The sequence below is a fragment of the Chiloscyllium plagiosum genome, unplaced genomic scaffold (assembly GCF_037043375.1).
Source record: "Chiloscyllium plagiosum isolate Xiang-an unplaced genomic scaffold, Cpla_swu_hap1 HiC_scaffold_5, whole genome shotgun sequence".
Taxonomy (NCBI): domain Eukaryota; kingdom Metazoa; phylum Chordata; class Chondrichthyes; order Orectolobiformes; family Hemiscylliidae; genus Chiloscyllium; species Chiloscyllium plagiosum.
The window spans coordinates 92,618,499-92,636,987 of record NW_028270143.1 but is presented as its reverse complement, the minus strand read 5'-3'; the positions used below and the strand labels follow the sequence as shown (position 1 = coordinate 92,636,987).

The window sequence follows — 18,489 nt, the reverse complement described above, 5'->3', positions numbered from 1 at the left end:
TGCCAGTAGCAGTGATGGACTCTCTCTCTTTATGGGCATTTAAGCAGGCATTGGATAGGCATATGGAGGATAGTGCGCTATTGTAGGTTAGGTGGGCTTGGATCGGTGCAACAGAGGGCCAAAGGGCCTGTACTGCGCTGTATTCTTCAATGTTCTATGTTCTAAAAATTATCAAAGGTAGGGAGACACATGAAACAATGTCCACCTTCGCAGCAGAAGACAAAGGTTACATACCAGAAATAGAAAATGACCAGGGACTAATGAAAAAAAAAAGGTCGCTACTAGGAGAGAAAAAGTACTGGATAAATTCCAGGAATTAAAATCCTAAAAGATGCCAAGAATCTGACAGCCTAAGTCTTAAGGTCTAAAAGGATTGGCCGGCTATGACTTCACAAGATTCCCTAAACTCTGGAAAAGTCTAAGCAGATTGCAAAGTGGCAAAGTTACTGTGCTATTCAATTAACAAGACACAGGAATCTGCAGGCCTGTCAGCAGGACAGCAGTCATGTCGAAAGTGAAATCAGGCAGTCTTCAGAATGCACTTAAAAAAAGCATAATATGATTATAAGTCAACATGGTTTTACAAAAAGAAAACCATTTGACAAATTTCTGAGAGAATTTATCAATGTGATGAGTGGAGTGGGTAAAAAGGGACTGGTGATTGCAATATAGTTGTATTCCAAGAGGTGATAAAGTGACACACAGGTTAACACAGAAGGTAAGTATATGGAATAAAAACAAAGACAGACCATAAGACAAAGGAAATAGCAAAAGTAGTAGGAGGCTGTGAGAGCCTATGCCATAACTCAAGAGGATCATGGCTGGTCTGATGACATTCTGAGTATGTACTTTCCTGTCCTTTGTCCATAACCTTCAATTCCATGATTGATGAAGAAATTATTTACCTCAGCCAGAAATATACACAAGGACTCTGATCTGACAGCTGTCTGTGGCAAGCAGTTTGAAAGGCTCAATCCCCAGAGAGAAGAAATTTCTCCTCATCTCAGTCTTAAAATGGCACCCCCTAATTCTGAGACAGTACCCTCTGGTAACAGACTATAAGATAAGGAGAAACATTCTCTCAGTATTTATTCTGTCATACTATTTAAGAATCCTCTATGTTTCAATAAGATCACCTCTCATTCTTCTAAGTTCCAATAGTTAGGATCCCAGCCATCTTAGTCTTTGCTCATAAGACAATTCCTCCATATTGGTTTACAAACTTAAAAATCACACAACACCAGGTAATAGTCCAACAGGTTTAATTGGAAGCACACTAGCTTTCGGAGCGCCGCTCCTTCATCAGGTGGTTGTAGAGCGGCACTCCAAAAACTAGCGTGTTTCCAATTAAACCTGTTGGACGATAACCTGGAGTTGTGTGACTTTTAACTTTGTACACCCCAGTCCAACACCAGCATCTCTAAATCAGGCCTCCATATTGGGAAGATCTAAGTGAACCTTCACTGAACTGCCTCCGATAAAATAATATCTTGCCTTAATTAAGAGGACGAAAATGCTCTCAGAACTCCAGATGTGGTTTCACTACTGTACAGTTGCAGAATGACTCTCCAAACTTCAAATTCTATCAGTTGCGGTGGAATTTGAATCTGACTCCCAGAACATTTGCTGACTTTCTGAATTAATAGTCCAGTGATAATATCAAAAGGCTATCACCTCCCCATCACCTTTTCTCTCCATTGAGGTTGTCAGACCAGCTGAGTTTCTCCATCATTCAGAAAATCTGATTTTCCTGAAATAAGGGCCAACATGTGAACAGCGCCAGGGACCTCGGTTCAATTGGAGCAACTGTCTGTGTGGAGTTTACACATTCTCCCTGTATCTGCGTGGGTTTCCTCGGGATGCTCCAGTTTCCTCCCACTGTCGAAAGATGTAGAAACTAGGTGAATTAGCCACAAGAAATGCAGGGTCACATGGTAAGGGTGTGCGTTTGGGTGGGATGCTCTTCGGAAGGTCGGTGTGGACCCAATGGGCCGAATGGCTGCTTCCATACTGAGGATTTTACAAACATTCTATTCACCTACCTGATCACATGCTGCACCTGGATTTTAGCTTTATGTTTCGTGTACAAGCACCTCCAAGTCCCTTTGTGTTGCAGCTTTCAGTAGCTTTTCTCCATTTAAATATTCTGTTCTTTTGTTGTCCCTTCCAAAACAAGCAACTTGTCATTTTCCCACACGACACTCCATTTGTCAACTTTTTGCCCACTAACTTAACCTATCAACATCTCTCTGTAAAACGTTTCCATCCCTGTCGCAACCTAGCTTTTCAGCTATTTTTGTGTCATTTCAATTCTGCCTACAGTACATTTGCTTCCTTTAAGTCATTAATATATAGTGTAAACAGTTGCAGTCCCAACACTGATCCCTGTGGAACCCCACTGGTTTGCAAGTTGCCAAACTGAATAAAAACATGTCATCCCAACAAGCTGTTTCCTGCCCATCAGTCAATTCTCTATATCAATGTATCACCTCCAACAAGCTTTTATTTTATGACTTAGCTTTTGAAAGGTACTTTATCGAATATAACCTAACTGAGACTTTTTCAAAGAACTCAATCAGAAATGAGTTCCCCCCTTTCATGAAGTCATGTTGATTTCCCAAATATGCCGCTATTACTTGTTTCATAATTGATTCCAATGTCTGTTCAACAATAGATGGTAACTGACCTACTGTTACCTTTTGCCTCCATTCCTTTTTGAAAGAGTGTGACACATTGGCAATTTTCCAATCCGTCAGTGCTGCTCCAGAGTCCAAGGACTTTTAGAAAATTTGAACCAATTCATTCACTATTTCTGTAGCTACTTATTTTAGGATCCGAGGATGCAAGCTAACAGGAGAGGGGATTTGTGTCTGTAACCTCTTTACTTTGCCTAATACTACTTCTCTAGTGATAATATTTAATTCCTCCTCCCGTAGTCTTTAATATTAATGGGATGTATAAACTATCTTTCACCCTAAAGACTGATGCAAAATATCTGTTTAACTTCTCTACCATTTCCTTGTTCACCACAACTACCTAGTCAGATTGATTTTCTAAATGATAGAGAAATTCAGCTGGTCTGGCAGTCTCAATGGAGAGAAAAGGCAATGGGGAGGTGGTAGTCTATTGGTATTATCACTAGACTATTAATCCAGAAAGTCAGCAAATGTTCTGGGAACCAGGTTCAAATCCCACCACAGCTGATGGAATTTGAATTCAATAAAGAAAATCTGAAATTAAGAATCTACTCATGACCATGAAACTGCTGTCAATTTTTGGAAACCCATCTGATTCACTAATGACCTTCAGGGAAGGAAATCTACCATCCTCTCCTGGCTTGGTTTACATGACTGGACCCACAGCAATGATGTCTATTCTCAACTGCCCTTTGAAATGGCCTAGCAAGCCACTCAGTTCAAGGGCAGCTTGGGACAGACAATAAATGTGGCCTGCCAGCTGTGTCTATGTTTCACGAAGGAATGAAAACAAGAAATGGTTAATGGTGGAGTCCAATATCATTTTTCTTCAAAATTGCCCAAGGCATTGGGATAATACATTAGCACAGACAGAGAATTCATGAACAGAGAGAAAGCAGAGAATTAGGAGAAATGGAGGAAGGAAGATAGCAGATTGTAACTGTGAAGTAAAGCAGGGTTTTGCACAGGAACTTGAGTGATATTCATGAACCAGATAAGTAACAGTAATGTATCCAAGCTTGCTCACAACACAAAGCTAAGTGGGAATGCAAATTGAGAGAAGGGCACAAACAAATTACACAGGTACAGACAGTTTTTGTGGTTGGGCAACAATGTGACAGATCGAGAGTAACGTGAGGACATGAGATTATTCACTTTGGTCCTAAGAATATAAAAGCAGAATTTAAAAATAAAAGGTTCAGAACTTGTAAATGCTTCTGATCAGAGAACTGGATGCACTCAAACTGGAACAAAAAAAAAGTTAGCATGCAGAAAGGCAACTGGCATTCTAGCTTTAATTGTAAGCAGATTAGAGTACAAGTACAAAGAAGTCTTGCTACAACTGTAGAGTGTTTCTGTTGAGAACACACATGGACTAATGCCTGCAATTATGATCCCATATTTAAGGAAGTATACACTTACACTGGAAGCAGTACAGCATAGATTCACCAGATTGGTCCATGGGATGACAGGGATGTCCCAATGATGACGGGCTGAATAAACTGGCTTCGTTTAGAAGATTATCATTTGGGACCAAAATGAGAAAAGTGTGTCATCACTTAAAAGATCATGAACCTTTGGAATTCTCTATGTTGAATGGCTGTGGATATACTATAATTGAATATATTCAAGGCTGAAATATATAGTATTTCGGTCTCAATCAAAGGATATGCTGAGCCTGTAGCTACATGGACTTTAAGCCCAAGATCAGCCACGATTATACCAAACTGTAGAGCAAGCTGATGGGCTATTTAGGCTGCTCTGATCCTAAATACAGTGCACAATCTCCCACTGATGCTTCCTGAAACTTCGACCAGAGTGCTGGATTTCATAGGTGATTTTACTCAATTGATATTTAAATACAGTATTATATAGCTGTAAAAATAAAATGGTACATTGCCAGGACATTTCTCATCCATACATATAGCATGACAAAGCTCACCCAAGTAACAAATGCTCCAGGAGTATTCATACAATCAGCAAAATGAGTCTGCAACAATGGCATTAAGCAGCATCTGTCAACTAACAACCTGCTCATTAACACCCAGCTTGGGTTCCAGCAGGATCACACTACTCCAGATCTTACAGCTTTCATAGAATCATTGAGGTCTACAGTACAGAAAAAAGGCCCAATGGCCCATTAAGTCTGCACCAATCAAAAATGTTGATACCTTCATTATTTCATTTTTCTTGATTTTTAGTTGAAACAGAGTTGAAGTTAAAATTTGACCTCAGAGCAGCAGCTTGTTTTTAGGAAGGAAGAGACAACAAACAATGTTTGCTTATGGGAATTGGCCTGAAAGGATAACTGAAGGTTCATTATGGTCTTAAGAACATTCAATACCAAGATGTTCTAGGCTCACAACAGGCAGCTAGTTAGATGCAGAATGGATCAACCTTGGGCAGAGTAGTGCTGGCCAGCCAATCTCACAGAACATTGAAAAGGAAACCACAAGTTGAACTGGTTTCTTCTGTGTTTTGGGCAGAAGGCAGCGTGGCTGTGAAAGTTGCTGAACAAGGTTTTCGTTGCTCTCCAGTTATCAAACTGTTGGAAGTTCTGAGCAAAGAACCCAAGTCTGCGACACAAGAGGAAAAATCTGTGGAAGCTGCATTGACCGGCGACTTTGAAATTCAGCTAAGATATCCAGTCCTATGTGCTTGTGAACAATATTATCTCAGGAGGGCAAGAAGATAGCTAGCAACCATTCAAAAATGCTTAAGTGAACTGACCAGTTACAGCTTTTACCTTCTTTTACTCCTTATCTGTATTTGTCTGAGAGCATGTTCGAGGGCCATGATCAAAGATGATTAGGTTGAAATCATATACATTAATTACCTTACTGCTTTACTGTAACTTTTGTAGAGCAAAGTTATGTTATTAATTTCTGTTTCAGCAAACTTGGGTCTGGTTTTGAACAACAGAAATTTTGAGGAATGCTATTTTAATTTTACTGTGTTTTGCAATCCAGTGTTTGCAAGTCTTATTTGGTCTGGCTTGCTCTCCCTGTCATATAAAATAACCACCTAACCATTCTAATCCCATTATCTACTCTAATTCTACACTTGCCCCATACCCTTGTATACCTTGTCATTGCAATCATGATTTGGAGATGCCGGTGTTGGACTGGGGCGGACAAAATTAAAAATCACACAGCAGCAGGTTATAGTCCAACAGGTTTATTTGGAAGCACTAGCTTTCGGACGATTGTGGAGAATAAGAGTATAAGACACAGAATTTTAAGCAAAAGTTTACAGTGTGATGTAACTGAAATTATATATTGAAAAAGACCTGGATTGTTTGTTAAATCTCTCATCTTTTAGAATGACCACGTTGGTTTCAGTTTTTTCATTTGTAAATTGCAAAATTTTTAAAAAGTTACTTTCTCAAGTGCACTTTAACAACCGGTGTCACGTCGATCCAGATAATGTATTGAAGATGTTAGCTCCCTGTGTGAGACAGTCCGTACCACAATTTTAATTGTGCCACTTATTTTAATCTAAAAAACGGATTTAAAGAATCTTACATGGATACATGCAGAGTAAAATGTAATTGTGCAAGTACGAACTCACCCCACAAACTCATATGTGTATGTGTGCGCCTGTGGAGGGGTGGGAACACTTCAGCAGTCCAGGACATTCAACCTCCTCGGACCTTCGGGACACTGTCCTCCAAGGCGGACTTTGGGACAGGCGACAACAAAAAGTGGCCGTGCAGAGGCTAATAGACAAGTTCAGTACCCATGAGGATGGACATACATATACACACACTCACGCAGAACCTTCTCTCATACACTCCCACACACTTAAACCCCTTTACACTCTCACATATCCAAATGCCCTCTCAGAGACAGACAGTCATATACCCCCCCCAATCGCTCACATACAAACATAAAAGTTTGTGGAGTGAAGTTGTATTTGCAGAATTACATGTTACTTTGCTCAAATACTGCATGAATTAATGTCAGATTCTTCAAATCCTTTTTTTTAACATCAGAATCAGTCCAAGCATTATGGCACATGCAGCCTCACAGAGGGAGCAAACTCCTTCAATACATTATCTGGGCTGACATGATACCAATTGTTAAAGTTCACTTGAGAATGTCACTTTTAAAGTTAGTTTTGCGATTTACATAAGGAAGAACTGAAACCAACGTCATCATTCTAAAAAATGAGAGACTTAACAATCTGGATCTTTTGGGGCGGCATGGTGGCTCAGGAGTTAGCACTGCTGCCTCATAGCAGCAGGGTCCCAGGTTCGATTCCAGCCTCTGGCGACTGTCAGTGTGGGTTTCCTCGGGTTTTTTTTTAAGATTAGATTAGATTACTTACAGTGTGGAAACAGGCCCTTCGGCCCAACAAGTCCACAAAGCCCCGCCGAAGCGCAACCACCCATACCTCTACATTTACCCCTTACCTAACACTACGGGCAATTTAGCATGGCCAATTCATCTGACCTGCACATCTTTGGACTGTGGGAGGAAACCCACGCAGACACGGGGAGAACATGCAAACTCCACACAGTCAGTGCTCCGGTTTCCTCCCACAGTCCAAAGATGTGCAGGTTGGGTGAATTGGGCATGCGAAATTGCCCATAGTATTAGGTGCATTAGTCAGAGGGAAGTGGGTCTGGGTGGGTTACTCTTCAGAGGGTCAGTGTGGACTGGTTGGGCCGAAGAGCCTGCTTCCACACTGTAGGTAATTTAATCTAATTTTTCAATATATCATTTCAGCTACATCACATTGTAAACATTTGCTACAAATTCCGTGTCTTACAATCATATACTCCACAACCACCTGATGAAGGAGCAGCGCTCAGAAAGCTAGTGCTTCCAAATAAACCTGTTGAACTATAACCTGGTGTTGTGTGATTTTTAACTTTGTCATTGCAAGTGCACATCTGGATACTTTTTAAATGTTATGAGGTTTCTGCCTCTCCTCTCTTTATAGGTAATGAGTTCTAGATTCCCAAGTGGGTGAACAAAAATCTTCCTTGCACCCTCTCTAAACCTACCTGAAATCTATGCCCCGGTCTGTGATACTTCCACCATGGAGAAAAATTTCTTCCTATACACCCTGTCCATGCCCCCGAATTTAATATAGCTCAGTAAACTCTCCAGCCAAGCCAAATTCTGGTTAATCTCCTCTGCACCCTCTGCAGTGCAATCACATCCCTCCTACACTGTGCACACAACCTAGTTGTGCCTAACTAACTTATTATACAATTCTAGCATCAGCTCCCTGCTCTTAAACTCTATGCCTCAGCTAATAAAGACTTATTACTTCTTAACCACTTTTATTTACCTGTCCCATTACCTTAAAGTACCACTGACCGTTGGTGCTTCCTCGGGTCCTACCATTCATCATATATTCCATTGCCTTGTTTACCCCGCTCAAGTGCACCACCTCACATTTAATGTTCTGATCCAGACTTGCAAGAAAGAGCTAAATAGCTGGAATTTGATGACAAAAGACATTTAGCAAAACTGGTGATCCAAAAGAGGAAAAAAAATAATTTAACCCTCAACAAACTCATCCCTGATTTGTATGACAACTCCATTGTTTTGCCTTGGCTCCACATTCCTTGAATTTCAAGGGATCACAAAAAACAGTCGTTTCAGCTATAAACTTATTCAGCATATTTGTAAATATTTTTTAATGGAAACTTCAGATGGATAATTTGTTCAATGGTGGAAGACTTTAAAGTTCCCTACGTTTCAGGTGCAAAAGACACCTTTAAAACTTCACTGCATTACTAGCATCACATTTGCCTCATGCTCACTGTCTGAATTTGACAGAGTTGAATGGCTGTTAAGAATACTGTACTGAAACATCATAATACCACTTCCTCCAGTTCAGCAACTACAAAATAAGAAAACGTTGAATTTGCACGGCCACCAAATTTATTGTACTTAGCACAACCGAGTTATAATGTTGCTAAAACCAAAACCATTGCAATTAAAAATTATGCTTCAGTACCAAGGTAAAACATCAGCATATTGTGATAAGACATTGGAAAATCTAGTTACCAGCTGAGGTGGTTAATCCAACTCAAAGCGATTTATACAGTCATTGATTTTAGTCTACAACTTGGTTACATAACTGAAATTATCCTGAGAAAATACCTGCCAGCAGGACAAATGATTAAAGGAACAGAATAAATAGAAACCAAAGAAATCTCAAAACTCCAAAATGTCAACATCCTTAAATCAGCTCCTAATAATGCAATATAAATATAATTCAAAACAAACAGAGCTATGCACTTACTTGCTTTTCTGCATGATCAGCGGGCCAACCTTGAACATGTTTTATAAGAGTTTCATTGAAGTGCGCTGCTAGTGTCGGCGTCAATGAACACGACGAACGTGCAGATGTTGTTGGCGGTACTGAAGACGCGCTGTTACTTGCAATGTGATTTGGACTTGGTGATGGACTTCTCTGGTTGCTGCAAAAGTTTTAATAATTACGGTCCACAAATTTTATAAAACTTTCAAATATTATTTAATATCATTTAAATTGAGAACACATTATCAAATTCTAGCTTCCAAATTTAGTCACATTAAAATTTGCGGATGATATCCTTTAAAAGTATCCTTTTCCTTTAAAAGTATGACATCATAACAATATAAATGATTGTCTGTCAGAGGGTAAATCCAATATTTGCACTTGCAATCTTCAAAGAGAACACAAAGAAAATGTTAATGCCAGGGCTCAATGGTAGCCCACATACGCCAGAAAAACGTTTAACTCCCTCTTCCAAGGCTAGAGTCTTAAAGAAGTCATCTCCTAAACCGATTATTACTCCAGCACCAATGACAAAGAAGACATTAAACGCATTTGTCTTTTCGGGTCATGTAAAGATAAAACAGCACATCTTCAAGGGAAGATGCTTGTGTTGTCCTGACCTTATTTATCAGTTTACACCATATACATTGTCTTTACCACATTGCTGATCATGGGATCTTTGTATGGCGCCCCACAGCTTTTCTGCAGTACCTTATCAAATGCCTTCTGGAAATCCAGACATTGTACATCGCCAGGATCCCCATTATCAATACTACTTGCTGCATCTTCAAAAAACTCTAGCAAATTAGTCAAACATGATTTATTCTTCATAAAACCACATAAGATTGTATTTTGACTTTCTCAATGTTTTGTCGATATTTCCTTAATAATGCATTCTAACAATTTCCCAACAAATTAAATTAGTGGGCGGCACGGTGGTTCAATGGTTAGCACTGCTGCCTCACAGCGCTTGAGACCCGGGTTCAATTCCCGCCTCAGGCGACTGACTGTGTGGAGTTTGCACGTTCTCCCTGTGTCTGCGTGGGTTTCCTCCGGGTGCTCCGGTTTCCTCCCACAGTCCAAGGATGTGCAGGTCAGGTGAATTGGCCATGCTAAATTGCCCGTAGTGTTAGGTAAGGGGTAAATGTAGGGGTATGGGTGGGTTGCGCTTCGGCGGGTCGGTGTGAACTTGTTGGGCCAAGGGCCTGTTTCCACACTGTAATGTAATGTAATCTAAACTGGCCTGGTTTCTGGTTCTCTCCCTTTTTGAATTAAGGTCATTATATTCGCATTTTTCCAATCCATTGGAACCTTTACTACATTCAGGAAATTTTGGAATACTGGAACCAATGGATCCACTACCTCTGCTGTCACTTTAATTTAAGACCCCAAGATGTTTGCCATCAGGCCCTGGGAACATGTCTGCTTTCAATCCCAGTAGCTTTCTCAGTGCATTTTCCCTAGTGATGATTGTGCAGAGGCCTTCACATTCAATAACCTCTACATTATTTGTTAGTATTGCGATGCTAATAGTTTCCTCCATCATAAAAACCAAAGCAAACTGATTTAGTGACTTTACCATTTCTGTGCTCACCACTGCCAATTCCCCAGTCTCATCCTCCAAGGGATCAACACTCACTTTAGCTATTCTCTTTAGTGCAATCAAGGTGCTCAGAGCATTCACAGGAATGTAAAGAATTCAAAATGACACAAGTAATGCAAGGGATCAAAACAGCACACGTTTAACAGATCAGACCCTCTGCAGGGTGCACAGATCTCCCAATGGATGAAAGTAAATACTATGAATGCTGAAAATATTAATTTTAAAAAGTACTGGGAAAACTCTGTCTAGAAGTATTTGCTGAATGAGAAACTTTCATGGGGAGCTTGAAGATGGTGGTGCTCTCATGTATGTGTTACCCATGTCCTTCCAGATTATAGTGGTCACGGATTTGGAAGATGCTGTCAGAGAATGCTTGGTGAATTTCTGCAGTGCATCCTGTCGATGCTATACACTGTTGCTAACGAGCATTGGTGCTGGAGTGAATGAATGTTTGTGGAAGTGGATTGCTTTGTCCTGGATGGTGTCAGATGTCTTGAGTGCTGTTGGAGCTGTATTCATCCAGGCAAGTAGTGAGTGTTTCATCAAAAGCCTCATTTATGCCTTGTTCATGGTGGGCAGACTTTGTAGAGTCAGGGGGAGAGTTACTTGCATCAAATTCCTAGCTTCTGTCCTGCTTTTGTAGCCACTATAGTCATACGGCAAATTCAGTTGAGTTTGTTCAATCATAATCCCTACTATGTTGCTGGTGAGGCATACAGTAATGCCAACACCATTGATTTTCAAGGGACTGTGGTTAGATTCTCTGATGGTGATGATTATTTCCTGGCATTTGTGCGGTGCAAATCGTACTGTTCACTTGTAGCCTAAGCCTGGATATTGTCTAGGTCTTGCTACAGTTGGACTTGGACTGCTTCTGCATCAGAGTTGTGAATAATGTTGAACATTGTGCAATCATCACAGAAACTCACCACTTCTGACCCTATGGCAGAGGAAAGTTAATTGATGAAGCAGCTTTTCATTGAAGGTTGGCAAAGGATACTATAATGAGGAACGTCTGCTGAAATGTCCAGATGACTGACCTCCAACAATAACAAACATCTTGTTTGGTGCCAGGTGTGGACTCGAACCAGCAGAGTTTCACTCCCCCCACCACCTCCAACACCCGCCCCTTCCCTCCCCAAACTTACATGGATGCCACGTTTGCTGTCCTTAATACCAAACTATGTCAAGTGCTGCCTTGATGTCAAAGGCACTCACTTCTCGTTCTGGTTATTTTGTCCACATCTGAACCAACGCTGCAATGAGCGTATGGGCCAAGTGGCCGAAGCAGAACTCGAACTGGCTATCATGTGAAGCAATTACTGCTTGATAACACTGTTAATAGCACTTTCAATCACTTTACTGATGGTCAAAACTAAACTTTGCAACAGTTATGGAAAAGGATATGTTTTACAAAGAAGTTCAAGTTCTTAAATGGAGCAAAGTAAATTTTCAGGATATGAAAGAAGAATTTTCAAAAGTTAATTGCAGTAGACTGATTGCGGGTAAAGGGACGCCTGACAAATGGGAGACCTTCTGAAGTGTGATAATGAGAGTTCAGAGGCATGTTGTTTCTGCTGGAGTGAAAGGAAAGGATGGTAGGATTAGGAAACAATGGAAGAAGAAAGATGTTGAGGTTTCAATCAAAAATGAAAAAGAATCATGTATTAGATACATATAATTGAGATCAACTGAATTTCCTCAAGGGTATAAAGAGTGTAGCGGCATTCTTAAAGAGGAAATCAGGAACACAGAGGGGAAACAAGATAGCCTTGGCAGATAAGGTTAAAGATAATGCAAAAAGATTCAACAAATACATCAACAGTGCAGCTAGAGAGAGTAGGACCCCTTAAAGATCAATGAAGTAGTTTTCGTGCTGAACCTCAGGAGATGGGAGAGATACTAAATTAATATTTCACATCAGTTTTTACTGTTGAGAAAGAAATGGGAGGCTAGAAAACACAGGGAATTAATATCAATGTTTTGAAAATAGTTCACATTTCAAAAAAGGAAGTGCTGGAGGTCTTAAAAAACAAAAAAAATGATCTGATCAAGTGCATCCCAGGACATGGTGGAAAGTCAGGGAGGAAATTGCAGGATCCAGAGCAGAAATATTTCTACCAGCGTACTAGAGAACTAGAGGGTGGCTAACAATGTGGCATTGTTGAAGAAAGGCTGTAAGAGGAAGCCTGGAAACTAAGACCCTTGAGCCTGATATCAGTGTTACACGAGTTATAGGAGGCGATTCTGAAAGACAGGATTTACATGCATTTGGAGAAGCAAGGACTGATTAGAGACAGTCAGCATAGTTTTGCGCGAGGGAAATCATGCCTCACAAACTCGATTGAGTTTTTTAATGGAGTAACCAAAAAAGATTTGATATGGACAAGACATTGTTTACTTGGACTTTAGCAAAGCCTTTGAAAAGGTTCGAAATAAGAGGCTGATGAGTAAAGTTAGATCATATGGGATTCGGGGTGAGCTCACCAACTGGATACAGAATTGGCTTAATGGGAGGAGACAGAGGGTAGTGGTAGTGGTGGTGGGTTGTTTTTTAGACTGGAGGCCTGTGACCAGTGGTCTTCCACATAGGATAGGTGCTGGGCCAACATTTGCTTGTCATTTTTATATAAATGATTTGGATAAGAATATCGGAGGCATGCTTAGTAAATTTGCAGATGACACCAAAATTGATGGTACAGTGGACAGTGAAGAAGCTTTTCTAAGATTACAAATAGATCCTGATCAATTGGTTCAATGGGCTGTGGTGAGACGACGGAGCTTAATTTGGATAAATACGACATATTGCATTGTGGGAAAACAAACAAAGGTGGGACTTACACAATTAAGAGCAGGGCCCTGGCTAGTGTTGTAAAACATAGACTCGGGGGCTTCAAGTAGATAATTCTTTGAAATTTGCACCACAGGTCGACAGGGTGGTTAAACTATTTTGCATGTTTGCCTTCATTTCTCAGACCTTTGGGTTCAGGAGTGTGGATATTATGTTGAGGTTATACAGCAGTTCTGGTTGCCCTGTTATCGGAAGGATATTATTAAGCTGGATAGGGTTCAGAAAAGATTTAACAAGATGCTGCCGGGAATGAAGGGTTTGAGAAATAAAAATAGACTGGAAAGGCTAGGACCATTCTCACTGAAGTGCAAGAGGTTGAGGGGTGACCTTATTGAGGTTTGTAAAATCATTAGGGACATAAATCTGGTTAATGACAAGGGTCCTTTCCCTTGGGTGGCAAGAGTTCAAAACTAGGGGGGCACATTTTTAAAGGTGAGAGGAGAAAGATTTAAACAGGATGCGAGGGGCAACGTTTTTTATTTAAAACACAGTGGTTCATGTGTGGAATGAACTTTCAGACAAAGTGGTGGATGCATTTTGATAACTTCATGAGTAGGAAAGGCTGGGAGAGATATGGGCCAAATCAGGGTGGCATTAATTTAGTTTGGGAATATGGTCGGCATGGACTGGTTGGACTCAAGGGTCTATTTCCACTCTGTATGACTAAGATTGATGGGGAGGTAACTGGCCATGTTTGATCTGTCCTGCTTTTTGTACACAAGACGTATGTTGGCAATTTCCCAGATGTTGGGCAAATATAAACATTGGAGCTGCACTGGAACAGTTTGGCTAGGGGCCCAGCAAGTTCTGAAGCGCATATCTTCAGTACAGTAACCAGAATGCTGTCAGAGCTCACGGTTTTTGCAGTACCCAGTGTTCCCAGACATCATGTGGAGTGAATCAAATTGGCTGAAGACTGACATCTGTGGAGGAGGCAGAGATGGATAGTCAGACTGCACCTTTGACTAAAGATTGTTGCTAAGTACTTAAATGATGTGCTGGCCTCCCCCATCACTGATGTTAGGGACCTTTGTGGAGTTCTGCAGTGAGTTGTTGAACTGTCCATCAGCATTCATGACCAGACATGGCAAATCTGATCTATTGGCTCTGGAATGCTTAACTGTGTCTTTCACTTGTTGCTTATGCTGTGTGGTACACAAGTAGCCCTGTTTTATCGTTCCATCAGGCTGACACCTCACGCTGCTCGTGGAATTTCCTCCTGCACACTTCACTGAACGAAGATTGAACCTGGCATAATTGTAATGATAGAACAATTGTGTTGCTGTACCAATCTTGTGCTGCTGATGGCTCATGATGTCTCACGAACGCCCAGGCTTTAATTGCGAGATCTGTTCAAAGCCTATTGCATTTAGCTCTGTGATAATGCCACACAACACAATACAATGTATTTTCAATGTGAAAGGCATGATTACATCTTCACAAGGACGGATAGTCACTCTTACTAATAGTATAATGGACAGAAGCATCTACAGAAGACAGACTGTCACCAATGAGATAAATTGCGTTTTCTGCTTACACGTCCAGCAGACCCAGCCCATCAGCAATGTCCTTCAGAATCACAAAATCTCTAAATTGCAGAAAGAGTTGTAGCCATGGAAATGGCCATTCTCAATGATGCCAGGTCTCAGCTTGAATGAAAAAGATAGGGTTAAGATCCTGCAAGTGCTCAGGCGATGAACCATTGTGGCTTCCTCTCAACATCCCAAACAACGCATAAATTAGTTTTTAACCTAACAGACTCTTACCATTTCTTACCAAGAAACAGATGAGCAGAACAGATACAACAAAGGCTATGGGTCACAATAAAATCTTTGTCGCAGCAGTGAGGTCTTACACTCCACAATTAGCTGCCTCAACAGCCAAGCAATTTCAGTAGAGCTGCCATATTAGCATCAATCCAAGAAAAAATTCCCAGCTATGTGCTGAAAAATGTGTTTGCTGGAAAAGCGCAGCAGGTCAGACAGCATCCAAGGAGCAGGAGAATCGACGTTTCGGGCATAAGCCCAAGGGCTTATGCCCGAAACGTCGATTCTCCTGCTCCTTGGATGCTGCCTGACCTGCTGCGCTTTTCCAGCAACACATTTTTCAGCTCTGATCTCCAGCATCTGCAGTCCTCACTTTCTCCCAGCTATGTGCTGCCCACAATAGGAATTGGCATAAGCCATTTAGACCCTCAAGCCAACTCTACTGTTCTGGACATTTATTTCTGCAATGCTGGACATTTTATTTCTCTATTTTCTAAGATATTGTAAGTAAAAAAGTTGTTCCTAGGTACCTTTGTACCCAAGATGGTGCTATAAGTATTGACATACACTTTTCACTGTACTCATTTAAGTATATGAGGTAACAAAGCTCATTCAATTCAATTCAATTCAATTCACATTATAGCTACTCTGTGGCCTAACTTCATACACAAACAGAAATTGGTGGAAAATCTCAGCAGGTCTGGTACCATCTGTGGAGAGAATCAGAATTAACATTTCAGGTCTAGTGATCCTTCTTCAGGACTTTTCTTTTAGTGCCTAATGTCATATGTCTGCCTTGGGCCCATATCCCTTGATACTCTGTCGACAATGTTGCCCAATTTTACATTACCAGCAAATTTGGATATTTTAATTTTTATGCAACTATTCAAATTGTTAATGGATATCGTGAATAATTAAAATCCCACACAAATCCCGACAGGACACCAGCACCGGTCACATCCTGCCAACTTCAGTGCTTACTCATTGTTCCACCTCTGTGCTTCCTGTGACTCAACCAATTTCCTATCCATGTCCCTTAATTTGCCCTCAATCCCATGGGCTTCCACCTTAGCTATTAGGTTCGTGAATGGGACTTGAGCAAAGACCTTCTGGAAGTCTGCATGAACAACATGAATTGACTTATTTGTCATCTCTTCAAAAAACTGAGGTTTGTCAGACATTACATACCCTCCATAGAGTCATAGAGATGTACAGCATAGAAACAGACCCTTCGGTCCAACCTGCCCATGCCGGCTAGATATCCCAACCCAATCTCGTCCCACCCGCCAGCACCCGGCCCATATCCCTCCAAACCCTTCCTATTCATACATCCATCCAAATGCCTCTTAAATGTTGCAATTGTACCAGCCTCTACCACATCCGGATTAATTGAAAGTCTGAGGTGATCAGTTACTCTATCCTTGATTATAGCAGCCAACATTTTTCCATCACACATCTTCGGCTATCTGGTCTGTAATTTTAATTTCCTTCTGCCACCCTTCTTAAATGGGCAGAGTAATATGAGCAAATTTTTCAATCCAGAGGGAGAACTCCTGAATCCCAGGAACTTTGAATGATGATAGTTAGGGTGTCAGCACTGTGCTCTCCTACCTCCTTTAACACCTATGGATGGAAACCATCAGGTCTTGGGAACATGTCACTCTTCAGTTCCATTCATTTCCCCATTATTGAAGATTTACTTCAAATGATTTTTATTAAGATTCGATCCCCAATCCTCTATTCACTTTTTATGTATTCTGACAAGTTATCCTCTTTTTCTGCTTTGAATACTGAAGCAAGATAATCACTCAGCATGTCTGCCATGTACACGAGGCACGGTGGTACAGTGGTTAGCACTGCTGCCTCGCAGCGCCAGAGACCCGGGTTCAATTCCCGCCTCAGGTGACTGACTGTGTGGAGTTTGCACGTTCTCCCCGTGTCTGCGTGGGTTTCCTCCGGGTGCTCCGGTTTCCTCCCACAGTCCAAAGATGTGCAGGTCAGGTGAATTGGCCATGCTAAATTGCCCGTAGCGTTAGGTAAGGGGTAAATGTAGGGGTATGGGTGGGTTACGCTTCGGCGGGTCGGTGTGGACTTGTTGGGCCGAAGGGCCTGTTTCCACACTGTAAGTAATCTAAAAAAAAATCTACACCAACAGTGCTCTTAACTAACCACTTTGTTTACAGAACTCAAAAATCTCTTCTCGTCTTTTTTGACCCTTGCAAGTTTCCTTTCAGAATCCTTTTCAGTAGCTCTTATAAGCTGCTTTGTGGACCTTTGTTGTTGTTTGTATTTGTCTCATTCTGTGGGATCTATACTGTCCTTTATGTTTTTATCAACTTTTCTTTTCATTTTATGCTGTCCCTTACCTCCTGAGACGTCCATGGCTGATCCGAGGTAGAAATTTTCCTTCTCATGGGTACATACTGCTTCTGAATGACATTAACTGTTTCTTTATCACCCTCCAATGTTCCGCAGTTATTTTACTGATTAGCAGAAGTTCCCAGTTTACCCTGAACAATTTTTGCCTAATACCAAAATTCTAATATCCCATCTTTCCTTACCTCATACAAACAATACATGAAACTTGATTATGTTATGATCACTGTTTCACAAATACTCATGAATTACGTCACTATTGAAATCAAAGTAATTGCTCATTACTTGATCCAAAATTGTTTGCCCCCGTCACATCAAAAACATATTGCCATATCGCAGACACAATCTTCCAGGTAGGTGTTTGTCTGTCTCTCCCAGTCTATGTTAAGAATAGAAAGATCCATTAGTACTACTCTGCCTTTGCTACATAGTTGCCTAATTTCAACATTTATACAATCTAGTACTGCAGAGCTGCTATGAACTGGTCTATAAAAGACACCTATGGGAGTTTAATTCCTTTACCATTTCTCAGTTCTACCTACAAGCTCTCTATGTGCTTTCCCCTTATTATCTCTTCCCTCACCGGTGTTTCCAATCAATAATGCGATTCCATCCCCTCTGCTGTTTTCTCTATCCCTCCTGTAAACCTCATAACCTAGTACATTTAGTTCCCAGTCCTGATCATCCTGCAGCTGTGTCTCTGTAATGGCTACTATAGTGTGTCAGAATGCAGAAAAAGGGCTTTGGTCAACCAAGTCTGCATCAACATAGCTACAACTAATGGTGCGCCAATCCAAATTTCCTGCACTTGTCCCATAATCTTGAATGCCATGATATTTCAAGTGCTCATCCAAATATTTTTTAAAAGGTTGTAAGATTTCCGGCCTCCACTACCTTCTCGAGCAATGAATTCCG

General features: G+C 40.9%; 1 protein-coding gene across 4 annotated transcripts in view; it reads right to left on the bottom strand.

The window, feature by feature from the left end:
• The window catches only part of waca (WW domain containing adaptor with coiled-coil a), a 147,624-nt gene that overhangs the window by 19,837 nt on the left and 109,298 nt on the right, over positions 1 to 18,489 (bottom strand). For 2 of the 4 annotated variants that reach the window (XM_043690496.2, XM_043690499.2), the window contains 2 exons: positions 8,961 to 9,138; positions 4,119 to 4,202 (listed from right to left, as the gene is read on the bottom strand). In XM_043690496.2, coding sequence (XP_043546431.1) covers positions 4,119 to 4,202; positions 8,961 to 9,138 — 262 coding nt within the window. The remainder of the gene's footprint in view (positions 1 to 4,118; positions 4,203 to 8,960; positions 9,139 to 18,489) is intronic. The other 2 variants (XM_043690498.2, XM_043690500.2) reach the window with 1 other exon arrangement.